This window comes from Syngnathus leptorhynchus, chromosome 13 (assembly GCF_054491065.1).
Source record: "Syngnathus leptorhynchus isolate UIUO chromosome 13, UIUO_Slep, whole genome shotgun sequence".
Taxonomy (NCBI): domain Eukaryota; kingdom Metazoa; phylum Chordata; class Actinopteri; order Syngnathiformes; family Syngnathidae; genus Syngnathus; species Syngnathus leptorhynchus.
The window spans coordinates 9,214,565-9,232,859 of NC_141207.1; the positions used below are offsets into that span (position 1 = coordinate 9,214,565).

Consider the following 18,295-nt stretch of genomic DNA (forward strand, 5'->3'; position numbering starts at 1 on the left):
TCATTAATTGATGTTAATTTATCTTCCACAGCAGCGCTTTGCAGTGTGAGCTTTAGTCATTTTACTCATGTGATTTGATTCCAATCTTTGACCTTTCCTGGCCTGGCAATGATTTGTTTTTGTTTTTTTTCCTGGAATATTCTTGGCACGTCCGTCACAGTTTGCTGAGCGCTGCTGTGGAGGTTTCAGAAAGGCATGACTTTTTTTTTTTTTTTTTTTACTCCTAGCTAAAAGCCTCCTCTACGTGACTGGCGTTCCACAAAATGGACATAGAAAAAGCAAGAGTGACACGTTTGTGTTTTCACATCCCGTCGGCATGTTGGCCCAAGTGACAAGTGCAACGCTGTGTGGGTTGGTTCAGTTCAGAGCAACAGTCCCGTTTGCACCCGACGTGGGAGGGACACCCAATAAGAAGAGCACTCCAGGCGAACCAATCAGAATGCACGCTGGGCATTCGTCATGCGGCTCGCTATCTCGCTCGCACACCAACACACGCATTCATTCAATGACTCACGTACACAATACTATACTCACACATTCAAAAGCGCACACACACAACCCTACTCACATGAGGACTGGTGTAGGTCCCAGAAAATTCTACAATACTAATAATATTATTATTATTAACAATAATAATGCTGATGCTATGAGAATACTGTTGTTGGCGCTCAGGAGCTTTGGACAGGGCCCCTTTTTTTTGATGTGCAAATACAACTTGCCATAAGACATAGAGGCCACTGGGGGTCGCTGTTTCCTCTTCTCTGCTCTAGGCAGGCGTCATCGGTCACAGCAGTCAGGCGCGCTGCCATTTTAGTTAGTCCACGGTCCTCAGCGTGAAAAAATAGAATGGAACTAACGCTTAGCGTGAGGATATAATACGAACAAATGTTTTTTTGGCACTCGGTCCATTTTGCGTTCCAGAGTAGTGTTGCGTTCACAGTGTGACTTTGCTGAGCCGGAGCGACAGGCTGGAGCGGTGGTGGTGCGTCCGGGGCAGCGTGGAGCTGCAGCGCACGCGCATCTGGACCGGCACGCCGGCCCGCGGCGCCGAGCCGCGCACGCGCAGCAGGAAATCAAAGTTGGCCGACGTGTTCATGGCGTAGAAGACGTTGGCGTTGTCTGGGATGATCAGCTCTGGTGGAGGAAGAAGCAAACAAGACGGGCAAGGGTGTTAGAACCTGATAAAAAAGTAATTATGTTTTGCTCGGGGAGGATTATGAAGGATGATGATTAAAGAGACGCGTTCTGATGACTACCTCGGTCGTCAGAGATGACCTGCACCAGCTCATAACCATCTTCAGGTTCTTGCTCAATGTTGTGTTTCGCCATGGCTCTGGAAATCACTGCCCTCGTCTTGTCTTGACTTGTCAGCTGGCAAAACAAAATAAATCACATCATTTCTGGTAAGCTTACGATGATGCTCTCCTCATGCTGCGAGGTGTTTACCAGTATGCTCTTGTAGAGGTTCCCGTTGCCCTGCTCCAGGCTGACTCTGATGATGCAGGCGTCCTGGGCCTGCGTGTTGTAAGCCGGCGTCTGGCCGGGGGACGAGGGCGACAAGGGCGTGAGGGACACGGAGCGTCGGTGGCTGCACGGAGGTCCCGGAAGCAAGGGGGACACGGGTGTCATGGAAACGCTGGTGGTGGATGAGCCCGTGTCCATGGAATGCAGCGACGTGCAAGATGATGACTCGGATAGCTGAAGATACACGTCGAGCCGTTTTTAATCATTCTTATTTGGGACTATTTTCAAAGCAAGATTCCGATGTCTACCTTGTTCTGGGGGTCTGTGCCGTGGGTGGGGGTGAGTCCCTCGCTGTCTGAGGGGCCGCTGGAGTCACTGGAGGAGACGCTCACCGAGTCCATGCTCTCCCCAGAGCTGCCGGTCGGTGGCGATCGCGGCATTTCCCGCACCGGAGAGCTGGAGCTGGACGCGCTGCTGTCTGCACCCAGGAACAACCTGGAAAAAAACATCAGAATTTATATCAAAGCAAAATTCACACTTCAGTTCATAAATATTGAATGTGAATGTTTTCGACTTGAAAGGTAGATAAATACAACTGAACTGTCCTAATAGGCAGTGGATTATTTTGCCTGCCACTAGAGGGAGCCCACGCACCACTAATAAAAACACTAGTATTGAAAATGGCAACAAAAAAACGACGTTATGTACTCACAGGCTGAGCCTCTTCACCATACTTTTTCTTGGCTTGGGTAACGTCGGGCTGCTATCGCCGAGGCCTTCGATTTCGCACGACAGGGCGTAGCTGCGATGGAAACGTCAGAATTCATCAAGGTCATCAAGGGACTTGAATGAAGCCGCAAGTGCCACAAGAAGAATACGACATTGTGCGTGTGGACAATAGGAGCACTCGGCCGTGACCTTGTGCACCACTTTCATTGTTCTCCAAGAGATTACCACAAAAGAGCTCAGTGGAGCGAAGACCTCCAGCAAGGCTCAACTGGTCCGAAAACAACATCTGCCGAGTGCCAGATTAAAAATCATGAGCAGGCTTGTGTTAACTCTCAATTACCTTTCCTCTTCGCTGAGCTGATTCTGGCTCTTGAACCAGCGCAGGAACACCTGATCCGGAGTCAGGCAGTAGCTGTTACAGGCCGACTGCAGCAGCTTGATCTGAGCGATCACCTCAAACTCCTGCCAAAGTTAAACATGGCTTCAACGCCGGCGCTTTCAAACAAGGCGGCGCCATAGATGTGGCGGCGGCGCTTACCCTTCGCCTCTTCTCAAAGTTGATGAGACCACCCTGCGGAAGACACAAAGAGCTCGCTGTCAGGACCGCCCCGTACGTCACATGCCGGCGGTCAGCTTAAGCAAACAACGTTACGACGCAGCGCTCGCGCAAAGCGGCTGACCGCAAATTCCTCACTCTCGGAAAAAAAAAATCATGCGGGCCGGTGCTCTGATCTGAGGTGCAAACGTGCGGCTCTCACGCTTAACAAAACAAACACTGCCATTTTTTTGCAGAGGATAAAGAATTTATGTCTGTCTACACGTGTTGCTCCTCAAATATTGTTCCATAAAGAGTTCTAACACCACAGGATCCGTTATGGCTAACGTTTAGCCTGTCAATGATCTTTGGCATTGTTTGCTAGCATTCAGCGAAGCTAACTTTCCGAGTCAATCCTACGCGGTTCTTTCAAAGGCACCACGTGTAATTGTTTTGATTTTATGTCGAGTTTTTTCGCAGCGTGTTGTGAAGTGAGTCGAGTACCTCGACGAGGTCTGGAAGTGCTGTGTCCAGCATGGTCAAGTCGGTCAGAAAGGTCCCCAAGTAAGGTATGGTTCCCTGCATGGCTCCCTATGGAGGAAGAAAAACACATTGAAATCAAATTCGGCCGTTTGAAAAGATCCCGTTTTAGCCCGCCGTCATTTCCATCCTTTGTCTCACCATTTCCTTCTGCAGCTGGAGTCTCTTGTGAGTGCGTTTCTGATGCTCCTTGGCACAACTCTCCAGACTGGCAAACTTTGAAGTACCCTCCTGTGGTGGGGGGGGGGGGCCAAAATAGATTCGGTCACGGAAAGTTCTCGACGGAGGAAAATGCCCGCATCGAGTCTCGTTTCGGTTTTAAGTGCAAAAGGATCTACTTTATAGGGAGAGGCGAGTGATGGCTAAGTGAATGCTCTGTAAACAAAAAGGCTTTATGAAGACATAAAGACGCTTTTTATTAGTCCCTTGAGGGAGGAATTTAAGAAGAACTGTTTATCGAGGACAATCATGCCGCATAAACTGAGAAGGCCTAAAATAAAATATTTATAGTAATTGTTGGGGGGGGGGGGACTCACCCTCATGAGCAGCTCTCTGCTGGTCAGGTAGTTGTTGTGGTCGGAAAAGATGTCCGACAGCTCCTCAAAGGTCTGCATGCTGTCTCTGTCCGTCCAACGAGCAAAACATTAACGCTTGCCTTCTTTGATTCCGAGTAAGTGTACGTTCGGCGCCTTACTTGTGCACGCAGTTCCACGCTCTCTTCAGCCGGTACAGAGGGTTGGACTGCAGGGCCGACACGATGGCTCGCAGGGAGGAGAAATCTTTACGAATCCGGCATTCCTGTGAGAAGACAACCGGGATAACTTTTTGACACTGACTTAAATTGCTGATCACCCAAAATTGGATATTTAGGCTTTTTTTAAAATGATCCGTACTACTAGTATCGGTGCTTGGTATCGGTATCCTCAAGAATTGAGTGTGACACTTTTGCCCGTTCCCACCTGAGCGATGTCGATCCAGCGCTGGATGACCCTGGCTCTGACGTGCGGCCGTATCTGTCGGTGCCTCAGCACGGTGCTGACCACGCAGGCGGCCACGGCGTTGAACTGCGTGATGGTGGCCCGCACGGTGGGGGCGCTGTGCTTGTTGTCTTTCTTGTCCCTCTGGGACCAAATGGAGCCCAGGCAGTGGTAGGGGACAACTTTTTTGAACAGCAGCTGGCGGCGCGGCCGGAAGAAAACAGGATGGCTTGAACGCAGCTGTTTCCCTTTGAAAACACAACTCTGCGTCTGTTTGCTCTGCTCGCACTTACTGCGTCCATGTAGGTCAGCTGCTCCGCCACCAGGTCCGAGTCAAACGACAAGAAGTCCTCCTGGAGCTCCGTGTCCGCTTCATCCTCCTCGCCGAGGCAAAAGGAACTATTGGCGTGGAACCCGGCTGAGAACCAAACGTGTCTGGTCAGGTGATTTTGAAGAAAGCCAAAACGATTTCATCGAGTGAACGTCTGGCTACCGTCAGGTTCATCCAGGCTGGCCTGCGCCCGCAGCTGCTCCAGCAGCCCCTCGGCGCGTCTCAGGGCCTCGGAGCCGGGCAGAGCCCCGCGCAGGTAGTCCATCAGCCTGCGCAGGCAGGGGTAGTCTGGCGGCTCCTGGAAGTCTTCGGGACACTGGTCCAGCCAGGCACGCAGGATGGAGGCCAAGGCGCTGAGGAGACCAGACAGCTTTTAGACCCGTGAAAAGAGCGCAGAGTTCATAGCCAGTGGACAAAACCCTCACTTTCTGATGGCTCCGTTGCTTTTGTTGGCACCTGGTTGGTTTTCTTCTGCGCTTCCATATCTGCAACAATAACACCACTGTGAATTAAAGTAGCGGTCGCACGCTCGGGTTACATTCCGCGCCCCTCTGAGATAGTGAGCACAAAACAACTGCCGTGTTCAAAGGACACATCGAAACCCGAGCGCAGCCACGTACCTGTCCAGTAGCAGGTGCAGTACCGTCTGCGTGCTGGCGAAGGCTCGGTAGGTGGACAAGAAGATGGACGTGTACGTGAGGTCGTTGTCGCCGAACGCCGTCAGCAGCGTCTCCACCAGACGCTCCAGCGTCCCGGCGCGGATACTTCGGATCTTGCACGTCTCCAATTGGCTGACCGTGTGACCGGGAGGCAAGCGGTCGCCCTCGGCCTGAACACACGCACAAACTTGTATGATTCGGTGTCGGCCACCTCGTCGTTTATTTTGGGAGCGCGACCGACAAGCAAATACGGCGGAACGGAAAGAGGGAGGAACAATCTTGACCTATATTTTCCCCGCCACTTATCCAGATGTGTCCTACTATTGTGACTTGAGGAGTTGCAGAGCGACCGGGAGGGGAAAGAAGTGGCACAGACAAGACGGAGGGAAGGAGAAAGGGAAGGGGGGGGCTGTGCGAGGTTAGCACACTACAGCAGGAAAGGCTCCAATCTGCTTTTAATCACAGACCCCTCCTCCTCTTTCTCCAAGCCCCCACCCGAGCACTCCCCTCCGATAACAACTCAAGAAAAACACATATCCGTCACGATGAGCTAGCCCGGGAGTTCAATAGGCAGAAATATCCAGCGCACATGCGACGACTTGGCAAAGCAAAGAGCCCTTTAAACGCTTCCTCGGCATCAAGGAATGGCGCGAGATCTTGTGCGATGGCAAAGAACTACGGAAATACAAAAGATGGACAAAAAGTCACAAAGCCATTTTGTCTGTCTACATGTGTTGAGGCACCATTTGTGTTTCGAGGTTGCAACACTGTAACCATCAATGCTATGAGTTCACTAATGAGACAAAGAACATGCAAAGAGACATTTTTCAATCCAATCCTGGGTGTTAATGCTTCAAAATGACGCGCGGCCAAACCAAATCCCTCCCGCATAGGTAGCTCACGGCGATTTACCGATAAAAAGTGCTGAGCGTGTCACAATGCCGAGTAAACAACAGCGTTAAAGAAACAAGAAGTGTCTTTTTTTTTTGTGTGTGCACGGCCGCGATATGCGCAACTCAAGGAAAAGCCTTTAATGCCTTTTAATGCCAGAACAGCATTTCATCAAACTGCTGCTGCAAAGGGCTGAAGGGAGAGAGAGAGAGGGTGCGATGGATGAGGAGAGGGAGAGGGAGGGGGGGAGCAGTTTGCTTGCCAAGCTGGGAAAGTCAGGAAATCACATGCTTTAGCTAAAAGAGAGAGAGAGCGAGAAAGGGGGGGGGGGGGGGGGGGGGCGTCAGTGCAAGCTGCTGCCAAAGGTGACGTCCAGAGTGGGAGATTTATAACGCAAATGTTAAAACAACAATGCAGAGAGGCGCCAGCGTGCAAAACAATGGAGACCAGTTGAAGAAAGCGGATGTCTCCGTCCGTGACCCCCCACCACCGCTTCGCTCGGAATGACTTGGCAGATTTGTCAGCAAGAGAGTAAAAAAAAAAAAGCAACACATTGAGTTAGTTGCGACAAAATGGATGTCTGTAAATATTGGCAGACGTACCCCCAGCCATCTTGCGCCTTTGTTGGCCGCCTGTTGAATCTGAACCCTTTTCAGCGTCACGTTGTAGATGGCTCCTTCCTCCACTTCCTCCCCCCAGTCTTGCACCGAGCTCTGCAACCAAGAAAAAAAAAAAAGAAGTCTGCATTAGAGGTTGAGTTCTCTTCACAGTCTCTTTGCTTGCCAGCAAAGTTCAAGAAGAAGTCGAGACATTTGGGACGTGATAAAAGCTGCGGGTCAGCGTAGCTTCAAGCTAGTAACTGAACTCGCTCATATGCAGGAGATGACCTCAGCGACGTTGACATTGGGATTTTTTTTGACGGGGCGTCATTTATTTTAACTTTATCAGTGAGCGACGCAGCCGACGGAATGACAAAAATCTGTATGGCGCTTATCCAAAGTACCATTGCTTGGCCTTGGTCTATCATGTCTAGCTGAAGCTGGGATGACCTCAGAGACTTTGGCTAAGCTCAGAAATATTCGCTCACTCCCTAGTCAACATATGGGGATTGTTCTTTTTTTCTATAGTGGAATTAGATAGTTTGCTACAATTTCTAATCAATGCAAGGTATGAGTTCCTCAATGGGTCATTGAGCTCCAGAAGCAAAATAGGTAAGTCGCGTACATTAAGAAGGACACAAGTGCTGTACAGCATCAAGAAGTTCCCAACCCCCAACACTGCAGCATGCCAGTCCCCCCCCTCTTCCTCCCTCCCCCCCTTAAACTCCCCATCCATCTATTTTACTGTGTCCCCGTCTCGGCGGAGGTGAAGCCGGAGCTGCGCAACCTTCAGGGAGCCGTGAAAAGGTTGACGAGGACGCGACGGGAATGTGTGCGCCGACTCCCAAATGAGCTCCGATGCGACAAATCTGCATGGGACTTTGATCGGGAACGCGTCAGTAGAAATGGGATTGCTTTCTTATTCGGTTTGGACTGTTAAGGTAGGAAGTTCGAAAGGCCTTGGGGAGGTCGGGTACCTGACACACTGCAAGGGAGCTAGCGGCTTGTCGTGACTGCCGCACAACAGTGGCTATTAAACTAGCAAGGGGGAAGGTGAACGAATGACAACACACTTAAAAAAGAAAAAAAAGAAAAAAAAACAAGGCGAGTGTGGAGCGTTAAAAGCCAGCAGTGAATTCTGCTGACACATCAACATGTGGAGACAAAAACAGAAGCGTCGACAAGAGACGGGCCAGAACCGAACACCACGCATGCAGCATGACGGCCAAGTCCACACACACACACACGCACACACGCACGCACGCACGCACGCACGCACGCACCCACGCACGCACGCACGCACGCACGCACGCACGCACACACTTGCAGCAGAGATTTGGATCACACGCTTGCAAATGAGAGTCGAGAAAAGGTCAAGTGGTAGCAACGCCACCGCATGAACGGCGTATCGTTCATTCTTTCCACTTTCAATTGGAAATGCTTTTGTAATTTCAACAGACAGAATTTTTTTTTTTTAGATTTCCAATTGAAAATAAAACAAACAGAATGACACACCGACTCCTGTAAACGTCTTTGTAAACACGACAACTTTGGGACGGGAGCCTCAATTGGACGGCGGGCCGGACAATCCCCCAAGCTCACGGGTCAGCAACACGTCTCCACGTCCAGCTGCAAAGACGGATCAGCCTATGAGTCATGCAGTCTGCATACTCCCAAAACAATAGACGGGGGGTCCGGCCGGCCCAGCCCGACTAGGCCCGGCCCGGCTTGGCTGCACAAACACACTGTGTGTGTGTGTTGATTCCCAAATCTCTCCAGGTCAGTCAGGCTTACATGGACACCAAAAGCAAGTCTTTTTTTTTTTTCTTTTCAAATACACAAGTGTTATCAAAAGAGCCCTGAAATCTGCATTCATTCAATATCCTTGATAGAGAAGCTACTAGTGCATGCCAAATAGGCCAAGTGGTGTTACTTGTCCAAAACAGTAGCTTTATAAGTTTGTGTGCGACTGGTAGTGTGGGGAAAAAACGATTAATAACAATCGGTACTGTTACTACTGCTAACAAGTGCGTGTTACTCGTGCAGTGAAGCTGTGCACTAGTTGACAACAGTGTGCTAATAGCAGCTGTCGGTACATCACTAGCACAAGTAACGTGTCGATGTGCGTGAAGAAAAAAAAACCTGGACTAGTTTGCTGCATTGATTTACGAACGAGTACATAAAAAAAAAAAATCGTGAATAGTAGAGCCAAGATAACAAGTGGTGACGCTTTTTGTGCCTTGAAGCAATGACAAAAAGACATTTCCAACCTTTCCTAATGTGTGTGCCCCAGAAACGAAAGTTTTTAAAAAAACATCTTCACGAGTTGGGGGGGGGGTCCAGTTAACGTTTTGCGTCTGGGACCAATGCAAAATCAATCCTAACATGAAAGAGAGAGACCCCCCCCCCTTCCCCCTCTTTATCCCTTCTACTTTCCCAAGCTTACGACCTCCACCCCCCTTCCTTCGCCTCCTTCCGACTTCAACCTCTTTCAACGCACTCTTTTTCCAAATGGCTCTTTTATATCTCGTTGTTTTTACCATTTTACTCTTCCAGGCGAACTTCATGGCGAGTCCTTCTCTCATGGTCCGGGGACAGCATCAGAGACGACGAAGATGGAACCTTTCAACTTTGGCTTCTTGTTTGTTTATCCGGTTTTTATTTTCCCTTCAAGCTCCACCACATGTGCTGGTGTCCAAAGGAGAAAAGTCCAAATGTTCCGCTCTTCTCGAACGAGCCTCTTGTGTTGAATGAGCTGCCTCCTCCTTCGCCCTCAAAACATGAACACGCAGCTCCTGACTCCCCCCCCCGCCCTCAGCCGTCATTACCGTAAAACACCCAATACAATGACCAGCGGATTAATTTTTTTCGCTCATAGCTTTCCTTAATCCAAACAAGTGTTTTTCAAGGAATTAAAAACATTCCACCACACAAAAATATCACTTGTGGAAAAAAACAATAAGATCATGAAACAATGTAAAGAATTTAAGCTGATTTGGACACATTTTCATGTGTTGATGTTTATAACTGTAATTATCAGTAAAAATTGTTTTTAACTTTTACATTGTACCTTTCAAAGTCAGTACTTGTCTTGTCTTTACCTTTAATTAAATATAAGCAATGAGTTAGTGCTGCAACTCTAACCAGAGTAAACAATCTGCGGTGTCCTTTAATCAATGCATCAACTATAAAATACACGATTAAGAAAGGAATGATGCGAAATGTTTTGGATGGGACATATGCAAATGCTACGTCATTTTGTGAGGGAAGCAGCTGCTGCCTCGGGGCCTCCCGACGCGGGACAATACAAGGAAGGCGTTGCATGGCGTCATTGGCGCTGTGCATTGTCAATGCGCAAAGAGGAGAATGGGCTCGAGTGTGTGAATACGGCCCACACTGCTTCCACTGTTAATATCCCAAAAACTCCAACTCAAAAACGACCCACTGATGTGAATAAACGGGAAGATATGAATCAAGCCTCGGTTTCATTGGGGGACAAAAAGTTTGATTGTAATCAGAAGTCAAAGTGATACTAGGAAAAAAGTCAAAACTCCAACGACGCTCAGTAGAGTATAAAACTGCTTTGTCATCATTTTCTGTGGTTGCCGAAACCACCGACGTCATGGTAAGCGTCACCGCGCCGTCATCCGCAACCTTACGAGGTCTTCGCGTAAGAAGGTGAGGGCACGGTTGTGTTTTCGGCCCTCACATCTGGCTTCGCTCCAGTTCCCAGGCCGAGCCGCTACGACCGAGTCTACACGGTGCTGGGAAGCCCGCGGGGTCAGTGGGAAGGTTACGACCCCAAAGACCCCCCCCCCCCTTGAGACAGTGATGTCATCGCTGCGTAGGACGAATGCGACAAGATGGACGAGCTGATGTGGGGGTTCTTTCAATGTGACTAAACATTGTACAGTTCCCCCACCTACATCGTGATTCTCTATTTGCACTGACATCAAATTCTCTAATGACGCAGCAGAAACAAAAAGAAAAAAAAAAAACCAAAATGGCCAACGTTGTTTTTTAATGGGTTCCTGCTATCATTCCACTTCCTAAAAGCGCTCATCTTTTATGTTAACGTGGTGCTACAGTAGACAAAAAAAAATTGGCGGCGTGTCACCGGTACTGTTATTGCACCACATGTTGGGGGGGGGGGGGGGGGGGTGGTACATTCCAGGAAATCTCCCGCTTCCTGCCTCCAACCCCCTGACTCTGCTGTCCTCGTACCAGTGCTGCGAATTAACTGAGTACAAATACTTCATTAAAGTACTTAACACAGATGCTATCTATTTGTAACCCCATCAATGGTATTTTGCATTGTGTGTTAGCAAAGTATTTGTATCTTAGTACAAAGTGTGAGTACTTTTGCCAACTCTCCCTCATACCTGACTGGCGAGTCCAGACCCTCTCCAACCAACAAAGTCATAAAAGCAGAAGGAGGAGGGGCGACGGATGATAAAATAGAGGCAAGAGTTGACTTTTGGGCAGCCAGCGCTGTTTACATCCCGGATAAGACGGTGGTCGTATATCAGGGAAAGTGTCGGAGATTAACTTGAAAGGGGACATTATCTCCAATCGGGGTCGAGTTCACGGTACAGGCAGAACCTGAGAAGACGCACACCGGCTCATGTCATAAGGCGTGATGTAATCTCGTGTCAGAAAAATGACTACATCAATCCGCCCCCGCGCCGACGAGTCCTACTTTGCCTTTTAGCAGTAAACAAGATCGCGGTATCACTTTGTTGGTGTGTCATGATGGGAAGAAGAAGAAAAAAAAATTCCCGTTGCTGTCAAAATTCTTGTTCTAGCCTCCCTTGGTTTACCAGCAGCGGGTTTGTGTCAATGGTTGTAGAGGGCAGAGTCAGAAGTTTAGAGAATTACACATTTAAGTCACAACACAGCTTTGTTTTGTTTTCAAAGTCTGTTAGCATCGCGCTAACACATAATGCGAAACGCTACAGACAGGCTAACAGAACTAGCATGCATACTGGGGTCGTGAAAAACCTCAAAGGGAAGTCAAGTCAAAGATGTTCTTTCAAATATATGTGCCAATGCAAGCTTAAGTTTTCGGCACTATGATGTCATTTTCAGTCGACGCCACAAAACAAACATAAATAATCAATACTCACAGGCATATATTCTTTATCCTCTGAACTAGTTGTACAGCAGCTTACAAAGCTTTGAAGAGACAGTCTTCTTTGTGTATTAATGAGAGTATATACTGCCCACTGGTGGCTAAAGAATGCACAGCAGGAGCATCACAATATCAAGCAGTAGTGAAGCATGAAAAGATGACGCGCAAACTGTTGAAAACGTCAACGCGCTAGCTACCGTAACGGTTTCAACAATCCGAGTGACCCTGCGGGGGTCAACCCTAACAACGAAATCAAGCCTGCTCGAAAGTGCGAGGCTCCTTAACTTGTTCCATATGAGCGGCGCTAAGACCACTGGAGTTGCGATTTGTGAGGCTGAGGCTTGGTTGACCGCGTCGACGTGCGGTGACAACTGGCCAAACACTTGCACAGCTGCGTTCAAGCGGAACTTTTGTTCAGACCACATGAAAGGCTGGCTGGCTCGCTCGCGGCCCCTCGCCATCGCTCATCTCTTATGTCACTCACAACTATTGTCCACCCTCTCTCTTGTTTTTTTTTTCTTTCTTATTCCACAAAGATGACATCACTTCCAGTAAAGGCCAGACTTTGGAGGGTTAATCCCCCCCCCCCCCTTTCGAGTCCCACACGAGAATCACAGCTGACACAGCTGGGAGGAAAGTTTCTTGGGAATTTCATAACCACTTCAATCATGACAAATCACTTTTTTTTTTTTTTTTTTTTAACGTCGGGAGATAGATCTTCATAACAGATTTTTTTCCCCCCCTCAGCTTCCTTTTGGGGGTCAGTAGTGAAAAAACTGGGATAATCCTCCTGACTTGGATTGTGTGTTGATTCTACTTTCAAGTGTTGGGCCTCGAATTTAGACACACACACACACACACACACATTTAACAACCCCACCCCCTAGCCGCCTTCCAAGCTAAGCCAGGCTAAGCCTTGAATGAGTCAGTCTGGACCAGGTTGCTTGTCTGTCTGACCTGTCGCTAATAAGAGAAGGCCCATCTGTTAGTCGAGAGACCCACGCAAACCTCGACTTGTCACTTGTGCAACAAAAACAACACACACATCCTCTACATAATCTGTGTATAGTTTATGCAGTCCATTCTGCCCCCCCCCAAAAAAAAAATGCATGAAATAGTTTTCTTCTGGCAACAGGTAAAATGAGCATGAATGGGAAATTTGCGCCCCCTTGTGGTGTCCCCCTTTGACCAAGCTACACAAACATAGTGGGCTCCCAACAAAGTCACACCTAACTGTGCATTTTAACTCGAGAACTCACACCAAACGACAGCCAGCTATTAAAAAAAAAAAAAACTGGCGCAGTCTGTCGCTGTGTTAGGAAATGAAACCGAGTGAATGACGCACATAACACGCGCAGCAGAAAAGTGAACAACACGAGCCGGAATATGCAAAAAAAAAAATAAAAAAAAATGACATGTTCAAATCCGCCGTGTTATGCTGACTGGGTGAGTGACTCATATTTTGAACTGGACGACCAACCGCAACACACACAATTACACACATCACAATGCCAGCTTGATCCCTGTCATGCGTCCCGGCTAATACTGTTAAATCTCCTTTCACATCTCAGCTAGATGACTATGATCCATTTTTTTTTTGGAGTCAGCCAGTCCTCCCTCAAGCGTCTCCCGCAGGGACGGACGGATGGACGGACCAACAAGGGACAATAGGCGCACTTATTGACTTTTCACACCAGTCCCATTATGTGACCTAATTAGGCCGACAACAACACGGAGCCTCGCGGCGCCCCGGGCGGCCAGACAACCCGACGCATGGCGTGGGGGGGGGTCGCCTGAGAGCGTAAACAGCATCTTAAGTGTTTGATTGAATAAAAGGAGTGGCAGGGACCTTGTTTTGGAAGGTAAAAAAGAAGCTTTGTTCATAAAGTGGATCCAAGGTCATCGATTTCAGTTCTTAAGGACAACAGACTCGTTTTTCATTAAGTTGCTACACACACACACACACACACACACACACACACACACACACACACACACACACACACACACACACACACACACACACACACACAAAAAATAACCATTCTCTTTCTGTGGAATGATGGCACGTGATGGACAAATATGAAACAGGATGTAAAAAAAAAAAAACGAGAAGTCATTTTGCAGTTCAAAGTGTGTTGTCAAGTCATCAAAACAAGTTTGGGAAGGAAAACACTGAGACGTCACCGAGAACGAGCGGCACTTCTCTCTTCTATAAAATAAGAAAGAGGAAGGAGGAGTGCTCAATCAGCTTTCCCATTTGTTTTTCTGTGTGTTGTTTTGTCAATGGGACGGACGTTCTGGTTACAGACCACATTGTGGAAATTCTTCGTTCTTTCCGCCTGCTTTCCCCGTCGACTACCACTTCCCCTTTTTACTAGCTGGTGACTTTTTCAAGTTCACTGAACTATCCAGCCGCCGGCTGTATGAATTATACTTTTAATTCCTGCTTAATTAATGGATCCGCCCGCGGCTTAATTGGATTGCTGCCACGGTAAGTAAGAGAGAGCAGGAAGATAAAAAGTCCATTGTTAGGTCAAAGTCGTAAAACGGAGCGCGGTAAACCGCTGAGATGTTTGCGCTTCTGTCACAAGGAGGTTTTGAATTCATTCAAGCTCTTTGTCAGCACGTGAACTCTGTGAACTTCAAGCACTTGCTACCTGGGCCTTCAAATACAATTCAAAATAAAAAGGCAGATTAACTTGACATGGCAACACACAGACGCTGAAATCTGATTGGACGGAAAGAAAACAAAAAAAAACTTTGGCAACAGAACAACTCGACGGCATCTAATGCAGTACAATCTGTCCTTTTGCCAACTCTGCATTTTGACCCGTTTTGCAAAAACAGCATAGTGCGGCGGTCACGTTGATAACAGGAGACACCTCAGCGCTCGTATCGTTTCTGACCTGAACTCTTGGAACAGTGATTACAGTAATCAAGGCCGCCGTCAACTATGTTGACATGCTTTCATAACACGCCAGTAACACTTAAGACTCGTCACAGGGTCTTCAAATGCCTTTTCTTGACTTTTTCAACTGGTTTGACAGTTTACATATCCAATATTTACACACTTAAGGGTTTATTGTTACATCATTTTAGTAGAGTCCTCCAGCTATACTTATAAACCCTTTTACTGCCCTCCAGCTGTTATGATACGGTAAAAGTCACAAGGTGCTGATGGATGCAGCAAAGCCAGAGAGCGAGCGTTCCCTAAGCTCCCCCAAGGCCGGCAAACAATGGTCGGAAAGAGCCAGGATGTCGGACGAGCGACACGGCCAAACCATCCGCGCCGTCCGCAAATACGCTGACCTGCGACTGACAAGTGACGTCATACTTGGAAGAAAAAAAAAAAAAAAAGTCGCAAAGGTCGCCGATTGTACCTTTCAGCGCACAAATCCAAAGCCGCCTCGGACTAAATATGATTAGCGTCCGCTCGGCATTTCCTGTCAGCCAAAGCCTTCGAGCGGCCTCGGACAAAACGCAGACCTTGACGTGCGATTCTGATTTAGCCTGTGACACATTTCTGAGAGACTGCAGTCACGGGGGACTCGGTCTTCTCTGTCAACGTGAGGTCGCCGCTCCTCCCCGGTTGAGTTACTCGAGGTCACCGTGGGGTTTGTGTTTTTGGGATGCAAACAGAGGAAGGAAATGAAAGCCATGTGATGACCAGTTCTGGTGTGTGAAAAGATTTCTAATCTTCAACTACAGAAAGCGTACAAGCCAAGGCCAACATCTGCCGGCTTGTTTTAAAACTCGACTGCGAGTACCTGCGACCGCTTCCGATGGAAAACACACAGAACAGGGCAGACTAAACAATTGGGCGTTTGGCAGCTGTTTGGCACCACGGTTGCTCAACAACCCCCCCCCCCGTGAACTCCTCGATTAAATTTGGAGTCCATTTGCCCAGTTGGACCCGAATAACCCAGAATCTCCACAAACAGTCGAGCCATAGCCGTATCTAAAGTACTATCGCTGTCCAGCTCACGGCTACTCACCCAGTGTCGCGGGCTTCCTTCCGGGGAGCGGGCCTGGTACCTTTGCAGGGCCACCCCTCCGTCGCCCTCCAGGAGCAGAGTGCAATCCAGGTCGGCGAGTGGCGGCCAGGGTAAGATGGTGGCCAGCGGGTAGTGGGAGATCATGCTGACCATTTGCCTCAGCCCTCCGGACACCAGCGCATACTCCAGCCTGGATGGAGTCCACGACAAGAAATGTTTGTTTTTTTCTCGCCCTCCTGTTGCTCGTAGAAGCGGACTTGCCAGTACCACTGGAGCGCGTGAGTGATTAAAACTCTTGTTGTCTCTCCTTTTTTCCTCCCCCCACCATTCATCCCAGTCAGAGGGGAGGAGAGAGGGGGGGGGGGAGGGAAGCGGAGGAGGAGCCTTCGCAAAAAAACACTGGCGTGAACTGCAAGACAGGAAAGCTGAGATAGACAGCAGGATGTTGTGCCAGAGCTTCTACGAATCCAAAACAATCGAGGCACATTTTCCTTTTTCCACTGACAGGGGGAAATTCATTAAGTACACTTACACAATCGAATGACAAAAATTCAACCTTTACAAAGCTGGGTCAAATTGTTCCCTGGTGAAATAAGTGATATCGAAATGTGGCTTTTCAACTGTATATAAGATTAATGATTATGTCGAGGGAATTAATTTGCATACCGGTCTGAAGATAATTGTTGGGAAAATCTTTTGTTTACTGTAAATTTTAAAATTTGTGTAAGTTGTAGAATGTGGAGAGAATTTTTTTTTTTAAATCAATTTTAGGGGTTCTAATGACACAATTAAGCCCACAAAAATGATCATTATTATCTCTGCAGTAGCACAAGTGACACTAAGCTTGCAAAAGTCAAACCATGACCCACATGATCAATGTGTAACATTTCTGCTGGGCGTGCGTGTGCACGCGTGTGATCAAGTCTAGGGCAAGTCATGTGTAAAACTCGGCTTGTCCAGCGGATTAGAGCAGAGCCTCTGCGCACCCTGGCACGTGGAATCAGCAGTTAATGTTGTACAGTGTGCTTGCCACACTTTTCAAGCTGCTTCCTAAAGTCAGACTGCGCATCCTTTTGTTTTAAGAGTAAATAAACAACCACGGCGTCAACACATACATATGTAACAGCAACACACACACACACACACACAAACACACGCACAGTGCTGCGGCATCAACTCGTGACTCACGACTGACTGAATCGGACAAAATTCCTCGGTAAGCTGAAGGCAAAGCATCTCTTCTGAAAATACATTTGTGTACATATAAAAGGAATGAGTCACGAGCTCTTAAGGAGCATATCAATCATTAAAATGCCTCTGTAACGAGATGTGATAGCCCAGAGTGTGAGTGAAGACAAAAAGCAACTCACCCAGTAATGCCCAGGATGAAGTGTTCCCCTTCCTCTGCTTCCTGTGCCACTTTGAAAACATGACTGGATGGATGTTCAACTTCCTGACATCCAATGAGGAATGCTGGAACATGGATGCACATGGAAAGTTTTGCGTCACCTGTAAATGTAGCATGAGGAAAAATGATAGCAATTGTAATAGATGGAATTGTTATACAGTAAACCCTGTCACGAGATTAAAAGTAGGTTCAAGGGAAACTATTACGATGGGGAAGTTTAGCCTGGCTTGTTGGTGGAAATTATAGCATGTCTGACGCGTGTGTATGTTTTCAGCGTGTTGAGTGGTTGTTAAAAATTTAAAGTGAATTAATGACAGCTATTTTTATAAGATGCAAAGAACACATACACCTGCATTTTTTCTAAATCAATCTGACTGTTAGTCATTGATTTTTAAGCACAACATTATAAAACGAGTGAAATGGTCTTTTGTCGTCATAACGTGTACATTTCTGGTTTTATAGTAGTAATTCGTTTGTTTATAAAAAATAAAAAGGGCATGGGCAAATGTGGGGGGGCCCAATTGACCACAAATGAAAAATGACTTCAATAAACATTTCCCAACTGTGTTCCAGGCTGGAGTGTACGACGGGTACCTTCAATTGGAAGTTCTTTTCTCCATTAAGCATAATTTAGCTCATTTTCATGTTATTTTTACTTATTCTTACCATTGTCTTGTACTTCTGCGCATGCTAGATGAAGTGTATCTAACTTCCGGGTTTGCGTGACGTAATTACCACTAGTGTTCAATTAACGCGCCCCTAGTCTTTTAAATTATTCCCTCAGTGACAACATTCGCTTTCATTATTAGTTTAAATCATTTAAAAATTGTTATTTTTCAATTCTACTTCTTTCTCATGAGTTAAATAAAAGGGGTTGCTAATTTCCTGACGTAATCGTGACGTAATTGTCTCCACGAAATAATTAGAAGCTATTTAATTTAATTAACTTTGTGCTTTCGGCTCCAACATAAGATAAATGAGTCAAGAGGGAAAATTGAGAGGGTTGGCAATCTTTTTAACCGCACTGCTTACT

The 18,295-nt window shown here is 47.5% G+C and overlaps 1 protein-coding gene across 5 annotated transcripts; it reads right to left on the reverse strand.

Moving 5' to 3' along the window:
• Positions 1-198: 198 nt before the first annotated feature.
• rgl1 (ral guanine nucleotide dissociation stimulator-like 1) lies at positions 199-17,938 on the reverse strand. 5 transcript variants are annotated; one of them, XM_085928918.1, is made up of 20 exons: positions 17,826-17,938; positions 17,225-17,363; positions 15,855-16,044; positions 6,729-6,839; positions 5,197-5,405; positions 5,002-5,061; positions 4,739-4,929; positions 4,539-4,663; positions 4,228-4,443; positions 3,963-4,066; positions 3,805-3,889; positions 3,410-3,499; positions 3,233-3,319; positions 2,732-2,764; positions 2,534-2,655; positions 2,177-2,266; positions 1,773-1,959; positions 1,447-1,698; positions 1,257-1,371; positions 199-1,134 (listed from the first exon to the last, which is right to left on the reverse strand). In XM_085928918.1, exons 1-20 carry the CDS (start codon positions 17,887-17,889, stop codon positions 935-937), a joined length of 2,670 nt encoding a protein of 889 aa, XP_085785044.1. In that variant the 5' UTR covers positions 17,890-17,938; the 3' UTR covers positions 199-934. The 5 variants fall into 5 exon arrangements, with proteins under 5 accessions (XP_085785044.1, XP_085785045.1, XP_085785046.1 ...); XM_085928919.1 differs by having other exon boundaries at positions 17,225-17,327; positions 17,826-17,917; XM_085928920.1 differs by having other exon boundaries at positions 17,857-17,877.
• Positions 17,939-18,295: the final 357 nt, after the last annotated feature.